General features: G+C 46.6%; 1 protein-coding gene across 1 annotated transcript in view; it reads right to left on the bottom strand.

The window, feature by feature from the left end:
- Nucleotides 1–13,006, bottom strand: part of phyhiplb (phytanoyl-CoA 2-hydroxylase interacting protein-like b) — a 39,764-nt gene extending 26,758 nt beyond the window's left edge. Inside the window, exons 1-2 of the mRNA XM_055936041.1 lie at nucleotides 12,799–13,006; nucleotides 2,848–3,044 (exon numbers count right to left, since the gene is read on the bottom strand). Coding sequence (XP_055792016.1) covers nucleotides 2,848–3,044; nucleotides 12,799–12,898 — 297 coding nt within the window. The 5' untranslated portion in view covers nucleotides 12,899–13,006. The remainder of the gene's footprint in view (nucleotides 1–2,847; nucleotides 3,045–12,798) is intronic.
- Nucleotides 13,007–16,240: the final 3,234 nt, after the last annotated feature.

Here is a 16,240-nt window from a genome sequence, read left to right as displayed (position 1 = left end):
GCATCATGTTGTGGGGGTGCTTTGCTGCAGGAGAGACTGGTGCACTTCACAAACTAGATGGCATCATGAGGAGGAAAATGATGTGGATATATTGAAGCAACATCTCAAGACATCAGTCAGGAAGTTAAAGCTTGGTCGCAAATGGGTCTTCCAAATGGACATTGACCCCAAGCATACTTCCAAATGGCTTAAGGACAACAAACTCAAGGTATTGGAGTGGCCATCACAAAGCCCTGACCTCAATCCTATAGAAAATCTGTGGGCAGAACTGAAAAAGCGTGTGAGAGCAAGGAGGCCTACAAACCTGACTCAGTTACACCAGCTCTGTCAGGAGGAATGGGCCAAAATTCACCCAACTTATTGTGGGAGGCTTGTGGAAGGCTACCAGAAATGTTAGACCCAAGTTAAACAATTTAAAGGCAATGCTACCAAATAATAATTGAGTGTATGTAAACTTCTGACCCACTTGGAATGTGATGAAATTTTAATTTAATTTAACCTTTATTTAACCAGGAAGGGCTCATTGAGATTTAAAATCTCTTTTTCAAGAGCGTCCTGGCCAAGATAGGCAGCACCAAGTCATTACAAAAATTAGACAAACAACATGAAAAACTAGAAGTAATCTAGTAAAAGCCATTGAATTCACAAGAGTATAACAGAATCAAAAACAGCAAGTTAAAAACATTGACAGGTCAGGGAATCAGCCTCAAAATCCTTCATCAGTGATTTAAAAACACCAATCGGGACAAGTTCTTCCAGTTTAAAAGTATTTTGTAAGGCGTTCCAAGACGATGGGGCAGAGTACATAAAAGCCCTTTAACCAAATTCAGTTCGGACATTTGGAACAGTTAGCAGGATAAAGTCCAGCGAACAAAGAGAGTACCCACCACATTTCTGAACAATAGAAATGCCCAAATAAAAAGGTAGTAAGCCCAAAATGGCTTTATAAATAAAAGTATACCAGTGACTGAGCCTACAAGTGACTAGAGAAGGCCAGCCAACCCTGGTATACCAGTGACTGAGTCTACGATTGACTAGAGAAGGCCAGCCAACCCTGGTATACAAAGTGCAGTGGTGCGTAAGGGTTTTGCAGTTTAAAATAAATCTCAAAGTGCCATAGAAGAAATAGAAGCTGAAATAAATCATTCTCTCTACTATTATTCTGACATTTCACATTCGTAAAATAAAGTGGTGATCCTAACTGACCTAAAACAGGGAATTTTTTACTAGGATTAAATGTCAGAAATTGTGAAAAACTGAGTTTGAATGTATTTGGTGTGTGTAAATTTCCGACTTCAACTGTTGTGGAGGATGAATCAGAATTAGTTGGGTAACATAGATAAATAATATGTTTTATTTACATAATATGCTTATGTGAGATACTTGTCATTAGAATGTCTCCCTTTGGACTATACTGTTGGCAGTTGCTCTTTTCCCTTCTCAGCTGGGGCTCAGTCACCTGGGGCTCAGTCACCTGGGGCTCAGTCACCTGGGGCTCAGTCACCTGGGGCTCAGTCACCTGGGGCTCAGTCACCTGGGGCTCAGTCACCTGGGGCTCAGTCACCTGGGGCTCAGTCACTTGGGGCCCAGAGAGGGGAGAGGTCAGGCTTATCTTTTACATGTCCCTGGTGCAGAATATCAGAAAGGAAGAGTTCACAATGGAACATTATCTTCATATGTGAATGTATCTGTTAAAACATGTGAAGGGATGGTTAAAGGCGAACCAATTATCTCTTGGCTCCACAATGTCTGTGCAGAAGTCACTCCCCTCAGTGAGCTTGTCCAGGAGTGGGGAGAAGAGGGGGTTTTACTTGAGATGGGAGAATATAGAGTTGACAATTGAGTTATGCCTTGGATGAGGTAATGTTTTGGTACTATGAAGTACCAAGAACGAGATTAGAACCTCGTCTTAGAGACCAAACTGAACGATAATTTATAGCTAATGCTATCTGGCTATGGGATACTCCTCTCTCAAGTAAAAGTCTTTCTTTGTGAAGAGTTCCTAAGATCGGTTGTTCGTCATGTAAGTTGAGAGGGGTGTGTCTTGGCTATAAAAGATCTTGGTATTCTTTTGTAGGCACTCTCAGAATTCATTATAGACACTGAATTGATCTGAGAGTCAAAGGGCTATGGTGAAGCTCATATTATTAAAGATTAAGTTTAAGTATAACTCTGACTGGTGTGTGGTTTGTAACTCTCCTCATTTGGTAATACAGGAAATTGCCACGACACTGTACATTACTGTAAAGCCCTGAAGGATGTCTGAACAATGAACTATATGATGGAATTTATCTAACCTTGTGTTGAACTATATGATGGACTGTATTGATGTACCTTGTGTTGAACTATATGATGGACTGTATTGATGTACCTTGTGTTGAACTATATGATGGACTGTATCTATCCTTGTGTTGAACTATGTGATGGACTGTATCTATCCTTGTGTTGAACTATATGATGGACTGTATCTATCCTTGTGTTGAACTATATGATGGACTGTATCTATCCTTGTGTTGAACTATATGATGGACTGTATCTATCCTTGTGTTGAACTATATGATGGACTGTATCTATCCTTGTGTTGAACTATATGATGGACTGTATCTATCCTTGTGTTGAACTATATGATGGACTGTATCTATCCTTGTGTTGAACTATATGATGGACTGTATCTATCCTTGTGTTGAACTATATGATGGACTGTATCTATCCTTGTGTTGAACTATATGATGGACTGTATCTATCCTTGTGTTGAACTATATGATGGACTGTATCTAACCTTGTGTTGAACTATATGATGGACTGTATCTATCCTTGTGTTGAACTATATGATGGACTGTATCTAACCTTGTGTTTGAACTTGTTGGAGATGTTGTGCTCCTTCTTATTGAGGTCTATGAAGTAGTTAGTGATGCGGTCCTTGGCTCCACACTCCATGTCCCAGTTGATCTTGAAGGAGTCACAGGTGATGTTGGTGATCTTGACGTTCTGAGGAACAGGAAGATCCTCCTTTTCCGCGATGCTGCTGTCCTGAGAGTTGTTTCCTGTCAACACAGGAAGTAGACAACACAGTCAACAATGAGTCAACAAATAGTAAATAAATCAATAAAGGCATTAGAGAGAGGGAGAGGAGATCAACATGGCCCTGCCACATCTGACGAGCGTTAGAGCCGGTGTAGTAGGAGATCAACATGGTCCTGCCACATCTGACGAGCATTAGAGCCGGTGTAGTAGGAGATCAACATGGCCCTGCCACATCTGACGAGCGTTAGAGCCGGTGTAGTAGGAGATCAACATGGCCCTGCCACATCCGACGAGCGTCAGAGCCGGTGTAGTAGGAGATCAACATGGCCCTGCCACATCCGACGAGCGTCGGAGCCGGTGTAGTAGGAGATCAACATGGCCCTGCCACATCCGACGAGCGTCGGAGCCGGTGTAGTAGGAGATCAACATGGCCCTGCCACATCCGACGAGCGTTAGAGCCGGTGTAGTAGGAGATCAACATGGCCCTGCCACATCCGACGAGCGTTGGAGCCGGTGTAGTAGGAGATCAACATGGCCCTGCCACATCCGACGAGCGTCGGAGCCGGTGTAGTAGGAGATCAACATGCCCTGCCACATCCGACGAGCGTCGGAGCCGGTGTAGTAGGAGATCAACATGCCCTGCCACATCCGACGAGCGTTGGAGCCGGTGTAGTAGGAGATCAACATGGCCCTGCCACATCCGACGAGCGTTGGAGCCGGTGTAGTAGGAGATCAACATGGCCCTGCCACATCCGACGAGCGTCAGAGCCGGTGTAGTAGGAGATCAACATGGCCCTGCCACATCTGACGAGCGTTGGAGCCGGTGTAGTAGGAGATCAACATGGTCCTGCCACATCTGACGAGCGTTAGAGCCGGTGTAGTACGATTCCATCTTAGTCCTGTATTGACACTTTGCCTGTTTGATGGTTCGTCGGAGGGCGTAGCGGGATTTCTTATAAGCTTCCTTATTAAAGTCCCGCTCCTTGATTACGGCAGCTCTAGCCTTTAGCTCAGTGGGAATGTTGCCTGTAATCCATGGCTTCTGGTTGGGGTATGTATGTACAATCACTGTGGGGATGACGTCATGGATGCACTTATTGATGAAGCCAATGACTGATGTGGTGTACTCCTCAATGCCATCGGAAGAATCCCAGAAAATATTCCAGTCTGTGATAGCAAAACAGTCCTGTAGCTTAGCATCTGCTTCATCTGACCACTTTTTTATTGAATTTTTGCTCATAAGCAGGAATCATGAGGATAGAATTATGGTCAGATTTGCCAAATGGAGGACGTGAGAGAGCTTTGTACTTGTCTCTGTGTGTGGAGTGAAGGTGGTCTAGAGTTTTTTTCCCCCCTGGTTGCACATTTAACATGCTGATAGAAACCAACAATGTATATAGCCTCCACATTGACTCTGTACCGGTACCCCCTGTATTTAGCCTCCACATTGACTCTGTACCGGTACCCCCTGTATATAGTCTCCACATTGACTCTGTACCGGTACCCCCTGTATATAGCCTCCACATTGACTCTGTACCGGTACCCCCTGTATATAGTCTCCACATTGACTCTGTACGGTACCTCCTGTATATAGCCTCCACATTGACTCTGTACCGGTACCCCCTGTATATAGCCTCCACATTGACTCTGTACGGTACCTCCTGTATATAGCCTCCACATTGACTCTGTACCGGTACCCCCTGTATATAGCCTCCACATTGACTCTGTATCGGTAACCCCTGTATATAGCCTCCACATTGACTCTGTACCGGTACCCCCTGTATATAGCCTCCACATTGACTCTGTACCGTAACACCCTGTATATAGTCTCCACATTGACTCTGTACCGGTACTCCCTGTATATAGTCTCCACATTGACTCTGTACCGGTACCCCCTGTATATAGCCTCCACATTGACTCTGTGCCGGTACCCCCTGTATATAGCCTCCACATTGACTCTGTACCATTACCCCCTGTACATAGCCTCCACATTGACTCTGTACCGTAACACCCTGTATATAGCCTCCACATTGACTCTGTACCGGTACTTCCTGTATATAGCCTCCACATTGACTCTGTACCAGTACCCCCTGTATATAGTCTCCACATTGACTCTGTACCGGTACCCCCTGTATATAGCCTCCACATTGACTCTGTACTGGTACCCCCTGTATATAGTCTCCACATTGACTCTGTACCGGCACCCCCTGTATATAGCCTCCACATTGACTCTGTACCAGTACCCCCTGTATATAGTCTCCACATTGACTCTGTACCGGTACCCCCTGTATATAGCCTCCACATTGACTCTGTACCGTAACACCCTGTATATAGTCTCCACATTGACTCTGTACCGGTACCCCCTGTATATAGCCTCCACATTGACTCTGTGCCGGTACCCCCTGTATATAGCCTCCACATTGACTCTGTGCCGGTACCCCCTGTATATAGCCTCCACATTGACTCTGTACCATTACCCCCTTTATATAGCCTCCACATTGACTCTGTACCGTAACACCCTGTATATAGCCTCCACATTGACTCTGTACCGGTACTTCCTGTATATAGCCTCCACATTGACTCTGTACCGGTACTTCCTGTATATAGCCTCCACATTGACTCTGTACCGGTACCCCCTGTATATAGCCTCCACATTGACTCTGTACCGGTACCCCCTGTATATAGCCTCCACATTGACTCTGTACCGGTACCCCCTGTATATAGCCTCCACATTGACTCTGTACCGGTACCCCCTGTATATAGCCTCCACATTGACTCTGTACCGTAACACCCTGTATATAGCCTCCACATTGACTCTGTACCGGTACCCCCCTGTATATAGCCTCCACATTGACTCTGTACCGGTACCCCTGTGTATAGCCTCCACATTGACTCTGTACCGTAATACCCTGTATATAGCCTCCACATTGACTCTGTACCGGTACCCCCTGTATATAGCCTCCACATTGACTCTGTACTGGTACCCCCTGTACATAGCCTCCACATTGACTCTGTACCGGTACCCTCTGTATATAGCCTCCACATTGACTCTGTACCGTAATACCCTGTATATAGTCTCCACATTGACTCTGTACCGTAACACGCTGTATATAGCCTCCACATTGACTCTGTACCGGTACCCCCTGTATATAACCTCCACATTGACTCTGTACCGGTACCACCTGTATATAGTCTCCACATTGACTCTGTACCGGTACCCCCTGTATATAGCCTCCACATTGACTCTGTACTGGTACCCCCTGTATATAGTCTCCACATTGACTCTGTACCGGTACCCCCTGTATATAGCCTCCACATTGACTCTGTACCAGTACCCCCTGTATATAGTCTCCACATTGACTCTGTACCGGTACCCCCTGTATATAGCCTCCACATTGACTCTGTACCGTAACACCCTGTATATAGTCTCCACATTGACTCTGTACCGGTACCCCCTGTATATAGCCTCCACATTGACTCTGTGCCGGTACCCCCTGTATATAGCCTCCACATTGACTCTGTACCATTACCCCCTTTATATAGCCTCCACATTGACTCTGTACCGTAACACCCTGTATATAGCCTCCACATTGACTCTGTACCGGTACTTCCTGTATATAGCCTCCACATTGACTCTGTACCAGTACCCCCTGTATATAGCCTCCACATTGACTCTGTACCGGTACCCCCTGTATATAGCCTCCACATTGACTCTGTACCGGTACCCCCTGTATATAGCCTCCACATTGACTCTGTACCGGTACCCCCTGTATATAGCCTCCACATTGACTCTGTACCGTAACACCCTGTATATAGCCTCCACATTGACTCTGTACCGGTACCCCCCTGTATATAGCCTCCACATTGACTCTGTACCGGTACCCCTGTGTATAGCCTCCACATTGACTCTGTACCGTAATACCCTGTATATAGCCTCCACATTGACTCTGTACCGGTACCCCCTGTATATAGCCTCCACATTGACTCTGTACTGGTACCCCCTGTACATAGCCTCCACATTGACTCTGTACCGGTACCCTCTGTATATAGCCTCCACATTGACTCTGTACCGTAATACCCTGTATATAGTCTCCACATTGACTCTGTACCGTAACACGCTGTATATAGCCTCCACATTGACTCTGTACCGGTACCCCCTGTATATAGCCTCCACATTGACTCTGTACCGTTACCCCCCTGTATATAGCCTCCACATTGACTCTGTACCGTAACACGCTGTATATAGCCTCCACATTGACTCTGTACCGGTACCCCCTGTATATAGCCTCCACATTGACTCTGTACCGGTACCCCCCTGTATATAGCCTCCACATTGACTCTGTACCGGTACCCCCTGTATATAGCCTCCACATTGACTCTGTACCGTAACACGCTGTATATAGCCTCCACATTGACTCTGTACCGGTACCCCCTGTATATAGCCTCCACATTGACTCTGTACCGGTACCGCCCTGTATATAGCCTCCACATTGACTCTGTACCGTAACACGCTGTATATAGCCTCCACATTGACTCTGTACCGGTACCCCCTGTATATAGCCTCCACATTGACTCTGTACCGGTACCCCCCTGTATATAGCCTCCACATTGACTCTGTACCGGTACCCCCTGTATATAGTCTCCACATTGACTCTGTACGGTACCTCCTGTATATAGCCTCCACATTGACTCTGTACCGGTACCCCCTGTATATAGCCTCCACATTGACTCTGTACGGTACCTCCTGTATATAGCCTCCACATTGACTCTGTACCGGTACCCCCTGTATATAGCCTCCACATTGACTCTGTATCGGTAACCCCTGTATATAGCCTCCACATTGACAATGTACCGGTACCCCCTGAATATAGCCTCCACATTGACTCTGTACCGTAACACCCTGTATATAGTCTCCACATTGACTCTGTACCGGTACTCCCTGTATATAGTCTCCACATTGACTCTGTACCGGTACCCCCTGTATATAGCCTCCACATTGACTCTGTGCCGGTACCCCCTGTATATAGCCTCCACATTGACTCTGTACCATTACCCCCTGTATATAGCCTCCACATTGACTCTGTACCGTAACACCCTGTATATAGCCTCCACATTGACTCTGTACCGGTACTTCCTGTATATAGCCTCCACATTGACTCTGTACCAGTACCCCCTGTATATAGTCTCCACATTGACTCTGTACCGTACCCCCTGTATATAGCCTCCACATTGACTCTGTACTGGTACCCCCTGTATATAGTCTCCACATTGACTCTGTACCGGTACCCCCTGTATATAGCCTCCACATTGACTCTGTACCAGTACCCCCTGTATATAGTCTCCACATTGACTCTGTACCGGTACCCCCTGTATATAGCCTCCACATTGACTCTGTACCGTAACACCCTGTATATAGTCTCCACATTGACTCTGTACCGGTACCCCCTGTATATAGCCTCCACATTGACTCTGTGCCGGTACCCCCTGTATATAGCCTCCACATTGACTCTGTACCATTACCCCCTTTATATAGCCTCCATATTGACTCTGTACCGTAACACCCTGTATATAGCCTCCACATTGACTCTGTACCGGTACTTCCTGTATATAGCCTCCACATTGACTCTGTACCAGTACCCCCTGTATATAGCCTCCACATTGACTCTGTACCGGTACCCCCTGTATATAGCCTCCACATTGACTCTGTACCGGTACCCCCTGTATATAGCCTCCACATTGACTCTGTACCAGTACCCCCTGTATATAGCCTCCACATTGACTCTGTACCGTAACACCCTGTATATAGCCTCCACATTGACTCTGTACCGGTACCCCCCTGTATATAGCCTCCACATTGACTCTGTACCGGTACCCCTGTGTATAGCCTCCACATTGACTCTGTACCGTAATACCCTGTATATAGCCTCCACATTGACTCTGTACCGGTACCCCCTGTATATAGCCTCCACATTGACTCTGTACCAGTACCCCCTGTATATAGTCTCCACATTGACTCTGTACCGGTACCCTCTGTATATAGCCTCCACATCGACTCTGTACCGTAATACCCTGTATATAGTCTCCACATTGACTCTGTACCGTAACACGCTGTATATAGCCTCCACATTGACTCTGTACCGGTACCCCCTGTATATAACCTCCACATTGACTCTGTACCGGTACCACCTGTATATAGTCTCCACATTGACTCTGTACCGGTACCCCCTGTATATAGCCTCCACATTGACTCTGTACTGGTACCCCCTGTATATAGTCTCCACATTGACTCTGTACCGGTACCCCCTGTATATAGCCTCCACATTGACTCTGTACCAGTACCCCCTGTATATAGTCTCCACATTGACTCTGTACCGGTACCCCCTGTATATAGCCTCCACATTGACTCTGTACCGTAACACCCTGTATATAGTCTCCACATTGACTCTGTACCGGTACCCCCTGTATATAGCCTCCACATTGACTCTGTGCCGGTACCCCCTGTATATAGCCTCCACATTGACTCTGTACCATTACCCCCTTTATATAGCCTCCACATTGACTCTGTACCGTAACACCCTGTATATAGCCTCCACATTGACTCTGTACCGGTACTTCCTGTATATAGCCTCCACATTGACTCTGTACCAGTACCCCCTGTATATAGCCTCCACATTGACTCTGTATCGGTAACCCCTGTATATAGCCTCCACATTGACTCTGTACCGGTACCCCCTGTATATAGCCTCCACATTGACTCTGTATCGGTAACCCCTGTATATAGCCTCCACATTGACTCTGTACCGGTACCCCCTGTATATAGCCTCCACATTGACTCTGTACCGTAACACCCTGTATATAGTCTCCACATTGACTCTGTACCGGTACTCCCTGTATATAGTCTCCACATTGACTCTGTACCGGTACCCCCTGTATATAGCCTCCACATTGACTCTGTGCCGGTACCCCCTGTATATAGCCTCCACATTGACTCTGTACCATTACCCCCTGTATATAGCCTCCACATTGACTCTGTACCGTAACACCCTGTATATAGCCTCCACATTGACTCTGTACCGGTACTTCCTGTATATAGCCTCCACATTGACTCTGTACCAGTACCCCCTGTATATAGTCTCCACATTGACTCTGTACCGGTACCCCCTGTATATAGCCTCCACATTGACTCTGTACTGGTACCCCCTGTATATAGTCTCCACATTGACTCTGTACCGGTACCCCCTGTATATAGCCTCCACATTGACTCTGTACCAGTACCCCCTGTATATAGTCTCCACATTGACTCTGTACCGGTACCCCCTGTATATAGCCTCCACATTGACTCTGTACCGTAACACCCTGTATATAGTCTCTACATTGACTCTGTACCGGTACCCCCTGTATATAGCCTCCACATTGACTCTGTGCCGGTACCCCCTGTATATAGCCTCCACATTGACTCTGTACCATTACCCCCTTTATATAGCCTCCACATTGACTCTGTACCGTAACACCCTGTATATAGCCTCCACATTGACTCTGTACCGGTACTTCCTGTATATAGCCTCCACATTGACTCTGTACCAGTACCCCCTGTATATAGCCTCCACATTGACTCTGTACCGGTACCCCCTGTATATAGCCTCCACATTGACTCTGTACCGGTACCCCCTGTATATAGCCTCCACATTGACTCTGTACCGGTACCCCCTGTATATAGCCTCCACATTGACTCTGTACCGTAACACCCTGTATATAGCCTCCACATTGACTCTGTACCGGTACCCCCCTGTATATAGCCTCCACATTGACTCTGTACCGGTACCCCTGTGTATAGCCTCCACATTGACTCTGTACCGTAATACCCTGTATATAGCCTCCACATTGACTCTGTACCGGTACCCCCTGTATATAGCCTCCACATTGACTCTGTACTGGTACCCCCTGTACATAGCCTCCACATTGACTCTGTACCGGTACCCTCTGTATATAGCCTCCACATTGACTCTGTACCGTAATACCCTGTATATAGTCTCCACATTGACTCTGTACCGTAACACGCTGTATATAGCCTCCACATTGACTCTGTACCGGTACCCCCTGTATATAACCTCCACATTGACTCTGTACCGTAGCACCCTGTATATAGCCTCCACATTGACTCTGTACCGGTACTTCCTGTATATAGCCTCCACATTGACTCTGTACCAGTACCCCCTGTATATAGCCTCCACATTGACTCTGTACCGGTACCCCCTGTATATAGCCTCCACATTGACTCTGTACCGGTACCCCCTGTATATAGCCTCCACATTGACTCTGTACCGGTACCCCCTGTATATAGCCTCCACATTGACTCTGTACCGTAACACCCTGTATATAGCCTCCACATTGACTCTGTACCGGTACCCCCCTGTATATAGCCTCCACATTGACTCTGTACCGGTACCCCTGTGTATAGCCTCCACATTGACTCTGTACCGTAATACCCTGTATATAGCCTCCACATTGACTCTGTACCGGTACCCCCTGTATATAGCCTCCACATTGACTCTGTACTGGTACCCCCTGTACATAGCCTCCACATTGACTCTGTACCGGTACCCTCTGTATATAGCCTCCACATTGACTCTGTACCGTAATACCCTGTATATAGTCTCCACATTGACTCTGTACCGTAACACGCTGTATATAGCCTCCACATTGACTCTGTACCGGTACCCCCTGTATATAGCCTCCACATTGACTCTGTACCGGTACCCCCCTGTATATAGCCTCCACATTGACTCTGTACCGTAACACGCTGTATATAGCCTCCACATTGACTCTGTACCGGTACCCCCTGTATATAGCCTCCACATTGACTCTGTACCGGTACCCCCCTGTATATAGCCTCCACATTGACTCTGTACCGGTACCCCCTGTATATAGCCTCCACATTGACTCTGTACCGTAACACGCTGTATATAGCCTCCACATTGACTCTGTACCGGTACCCCCTGTATATAGCCTCCACATTGACTCTGTACCGGTACCCCCCTGTATATAGCCTCCACATTGACTCTGTACCGTAACACGCTGTATATAGCCTCCACATTGACTCTGTACCGGTACCCCCTGTATATAGCCTCCACATTGACTCTGTACCGGTACCCCCCTGTATATAGCCTCCACATTGACTCTGTACCGGTACCCCCTGTATATAGCCTCCACATTGACTCTGTACCGTAACACGCTGTATATAGCCTCCACATTGACTCTGTACCGGTACCCCTGTATATAGCCTCCACATTGACTCTGTACCGGTACCCCCCTGTATATAGCCTCCACATTGACTCTGTACCGGTACCCCCTGTATATAGCCTCCACATTGACTCTGTACCGGTACCCCCTGTATATAGTCTCCACATTGACTCTGTACCGGTACCCCCTGTATATAGCCTCCACATTGACTCTGTACCGGTACCCCCTGTATATAGTCTCCACATTGACTCTGTACGGTACCCCCTGTATATAGCCTCCACATTGACTCTGTACCGGTACCCCCTGTATATAGCCTCCACATTGACTCTGTACGGTACCTCCTGTATATAGCCTCCACATTGACTCTGTGCCGGTTCCCCCTGTATATAGCCTCGCTATTGTTAATTTACTTGTAAGTAAGCGTTTCACGGTAAGGGCGGCAGGGTCATGTGACCCAGTTTGATTTGACCAATGCAGGCTACACACTGCTCCTTCAAGCCATGACCCTGCCGCCCTCTGGGGTCCGGTACTTACCTTCCCTGTCACTCAGCTGCATCAGGTCCAGGTTCTTCATCATATTGTCGCAGCGGCTGACAGGGCCGCTGGTGCTGTCGTCCACACGCGGAACCTCCATGGCCTTTACAACGTCTCCTACTGTTGTCTCTTCGTGGTGCTGATCTTCACCTTCAATACACAGTCCAGTCACTCGCTGTGCTCAGTGATCCTCTCCCCTCCTCTTCCCTTACCCCCTCCCCTCCTCCCCTCCCTTCCTCCTCTGATCCCCCTCCCCTCCTCCCCTCCCTTCCTCCTCTGATCCCCCTCCCCCCTCCCCTCCCTTCCTCCTCTGATACCCTTCTCCCCTCCCCTCTCCTCCCCTCCCCTCCCCTCCCTTCCTCCCCTCCCCTCCTCCTCTCGGGTCCCCTTCCAGTGATCAAGCAGCTTCAGCACTACTTGGCACGGCACTACTTGGACAAACGGTCCCCGCTGAGACACAGTGGATAACTGGAAAGAAATGGAGAAAAAGGAGGGAACATGACGTTATCTATTAGACACGTTATTGAATTATTAATGCTGATGTAACAGGCCAGCCACGTGTGTTTATTCAGCCTCAGGGCAGAGAACATAGAGCAGGGATTAGCAGAAAGAATGAATTAAATGACGGTTGATGTAACCAGATTACTCTGCTACGCACTGTGTCGCAGCTCCAATGAAACCTCTGTCGTCTTTTCATCACGTCCATCTCTCTTTTCATCACAAATAAATGACAAGGCCAGTAAATACTTCATTTGAAATGGGACAATATGCAGGCTGCAGGCACCTACTTTCGACTCAGATGGCACACCATCAGATCAAATCAAATCAAATGTTATTTGTCACATGCTTCATAATCAACAGGTGTACACTAATAGTGAAATGCTAACTTACGGGTCCTTTTCCAACAATGCAGATTCAAAGATATAGATGGATAGATAGATAGGTAGGTAGATAGGTAGATAGGTAGATGGATAGATGGATAGATAGGTAGATGGATAGATAGATGGGTAGAAAGATGGGTGGGTAGGTAGGTAGATGGGTAGATGGGTAGGTAGGTAGGTAGGTAGATGGGTAGGTAGGTAGGTAGGTAGGTAGGTAGGTAGGTAGGTAGGTAGGTAGATAGATAGGTAGATAGGTAGATAGGTAGAAAAAATAAATTGAAATAGTCACATGAGGAATAAATAAACAGTGAATAACGAATAACAATAACAAGTAAAAATAACATGGCTATATACAGGAAGTACTGGTACTCCTTGTATATAGCCATGTTATTACCTGGTACCCCTGCACATCCACTCAGTACTGGTACTTCCTGTATATAGCCATGTTATTACCTGGTACCCCTGCACGTCCACTCAGTACTGGTACTCCTTGTATATAGCCATGTTATTACCTGGTACTTCCTGTATATAGCCATGTTATTACCTGGTACTTCCTGTATATAGCCATGTTATTACCTGGTATGTCCTGTATATAGCCATGTTATTACCTGGTACTTCCTGTATATAGCCATGTAATTGCCTGGTACGTTCCGTATATAGCCATGTTATTACCTGGTACTCCTGCACATTGACTCAGTACTGGTACTTCCTGTATATAGCCATGTAATTACCTGGTACTTCCCGTATATAGCCATGTTATTACCTGGTACCCCTGCACATTGACTCAGTACTGGTACTTCCTGTATATAGCCATGTAATTGCCTGGTACGTTCCGTATATAGCCATGTTATTACCTGGTACCCCTGCACATTGACGCAGTACTGGTACTCCTGTATATAGCCATGGTATTACCTGGTACCCCTGCACATTGACTCAGTACTGGTACTCCTGTATATAGCCATGTTATTACCTGGTACCCCTGCACATTGACTCAGTACTGGTACTCCTGTATATAGCCATGGTATTACCTGGTACCCCTGCACATTGACTCAGTACTGGTACTTCCTGTATATAGCCATGGTATTACCTGGTACCCCTGCACATTGACTCAGTACTGGTACTCCTGTATATAGCCATGGTATTACCTGGTACCCCTGCACATTGACTCAGTACTGGTACTCCTGTATTTAGCCATGTTATTACCTGGTACCCCTGCACATTGACTCAGTACTGGTACTCCTGTATATAGCCATGGTATTACCTGGTACCCCTGCACATTGACTCAATACTGGTACTTCCTGTATATAGCCATGTAATTACCTGGTACTTCCTGTATATAGCCATGTTATTACCTGGTACCCCTGCACATTGACTCAGTACTGGTACTCCTGTATATAGCCATGTTATTACCTGGTACCCCTGCACATTGACTCAGTACTGGTACTCCTGTATATAGCCATGTTATTACCTGGTACCCCTGCACATTGACTCAGTACTGGTACTCCTGTATATAGCCATGTTATTACCTGGTACCCCTGCACATTGACTCAGTACTGGTACTCCTGTATATAGCCATGTTATTACCTGGTACCCCTGCACATTGACTCAGTACTGGTACTCCTGTATATAGCCATGTAATTACCTGGTACTTCCTGTATATAGCCATGTTATTACCTGGTACCCCTGCACATTGACTCAGTACTGGTACTCCTGTATATAGCCATGTTATTACCTGGTACCCCTGCACATTGACTCAGTACTGGTACTCCTGTATATAGCCATGTAATTACCTGGTACTTCCTGTATATAGCCATGTTATTACCTGGTACCCCTGCACATTGACTCAGTACTGGTACTCCTGTATATAGCCATGTTATTACCTGGTACTTCCTGTATATAGCCATGTTATTACCTGGTACCCCTGCACATTGACTCAGTACTGGTACTCCTGTATATAGCCATGTTATTACCTGGTACCCCTGCACATTGACTCAGTACTGGTACTCCTGTATATAGCCATGTTATTACCTGGTACCCCTGCACATTGACTCAGTACTGGTACTCCTGTATATAGCCATGTAATTACCTGGTACTTCCTGTATATAGCCATGTTATTACCTGGTACCCCTGCACATTGACTCAGTACTGGTACTCCTTGTATATAGCCATGTTATTACCTGGTACCCCTACACATTGACTCAGTACTGGTACTCCTGTATATAGCCATGTTATTACCTGGTACCCCTGCACATTGACTCAGTACTGGTACTCCTGTATATAGCCATGTTATTACCTGGTACCCCTGCACATTGACTCAGTACTGGTACTCCTGTATATAGCCATGTTATTACCTGGTACCCCTGCACATTGACTCAGTACTGGTACTCCTGTATATAGCCATGTTATTACCTGGTACCCCTGCACATTGACTCAGTACTGGTACTCCTGTATATAGTCATGGTATTACCTGGTACCCCTGCACATTGACTCAATACTGGTACTTCCTGTATATAGCCATGTAATTACCTGGTACTTCCTGTATATAGCCATGTTATTACCTG

The sequence above is a fragment of the Salvelinus fontinalis genome, chromosome 1 (genome assembly GCF_029448725.1).
Source record: "Salvelinus fontinalis isolate EN_2023a chromosome 1, ASM2944872v1, whole genome shotgun sequence".
Taxonomy (NCBI): Eukaryota; Metazoa; Chordata; class Actinopteri; order Salmoniformes; family Salmonidae; genus Salvelinus; species Salvelinus fontinalis.
This window is presented reverse-complemented; position numbering and strand designations above follow the sequence as displayed.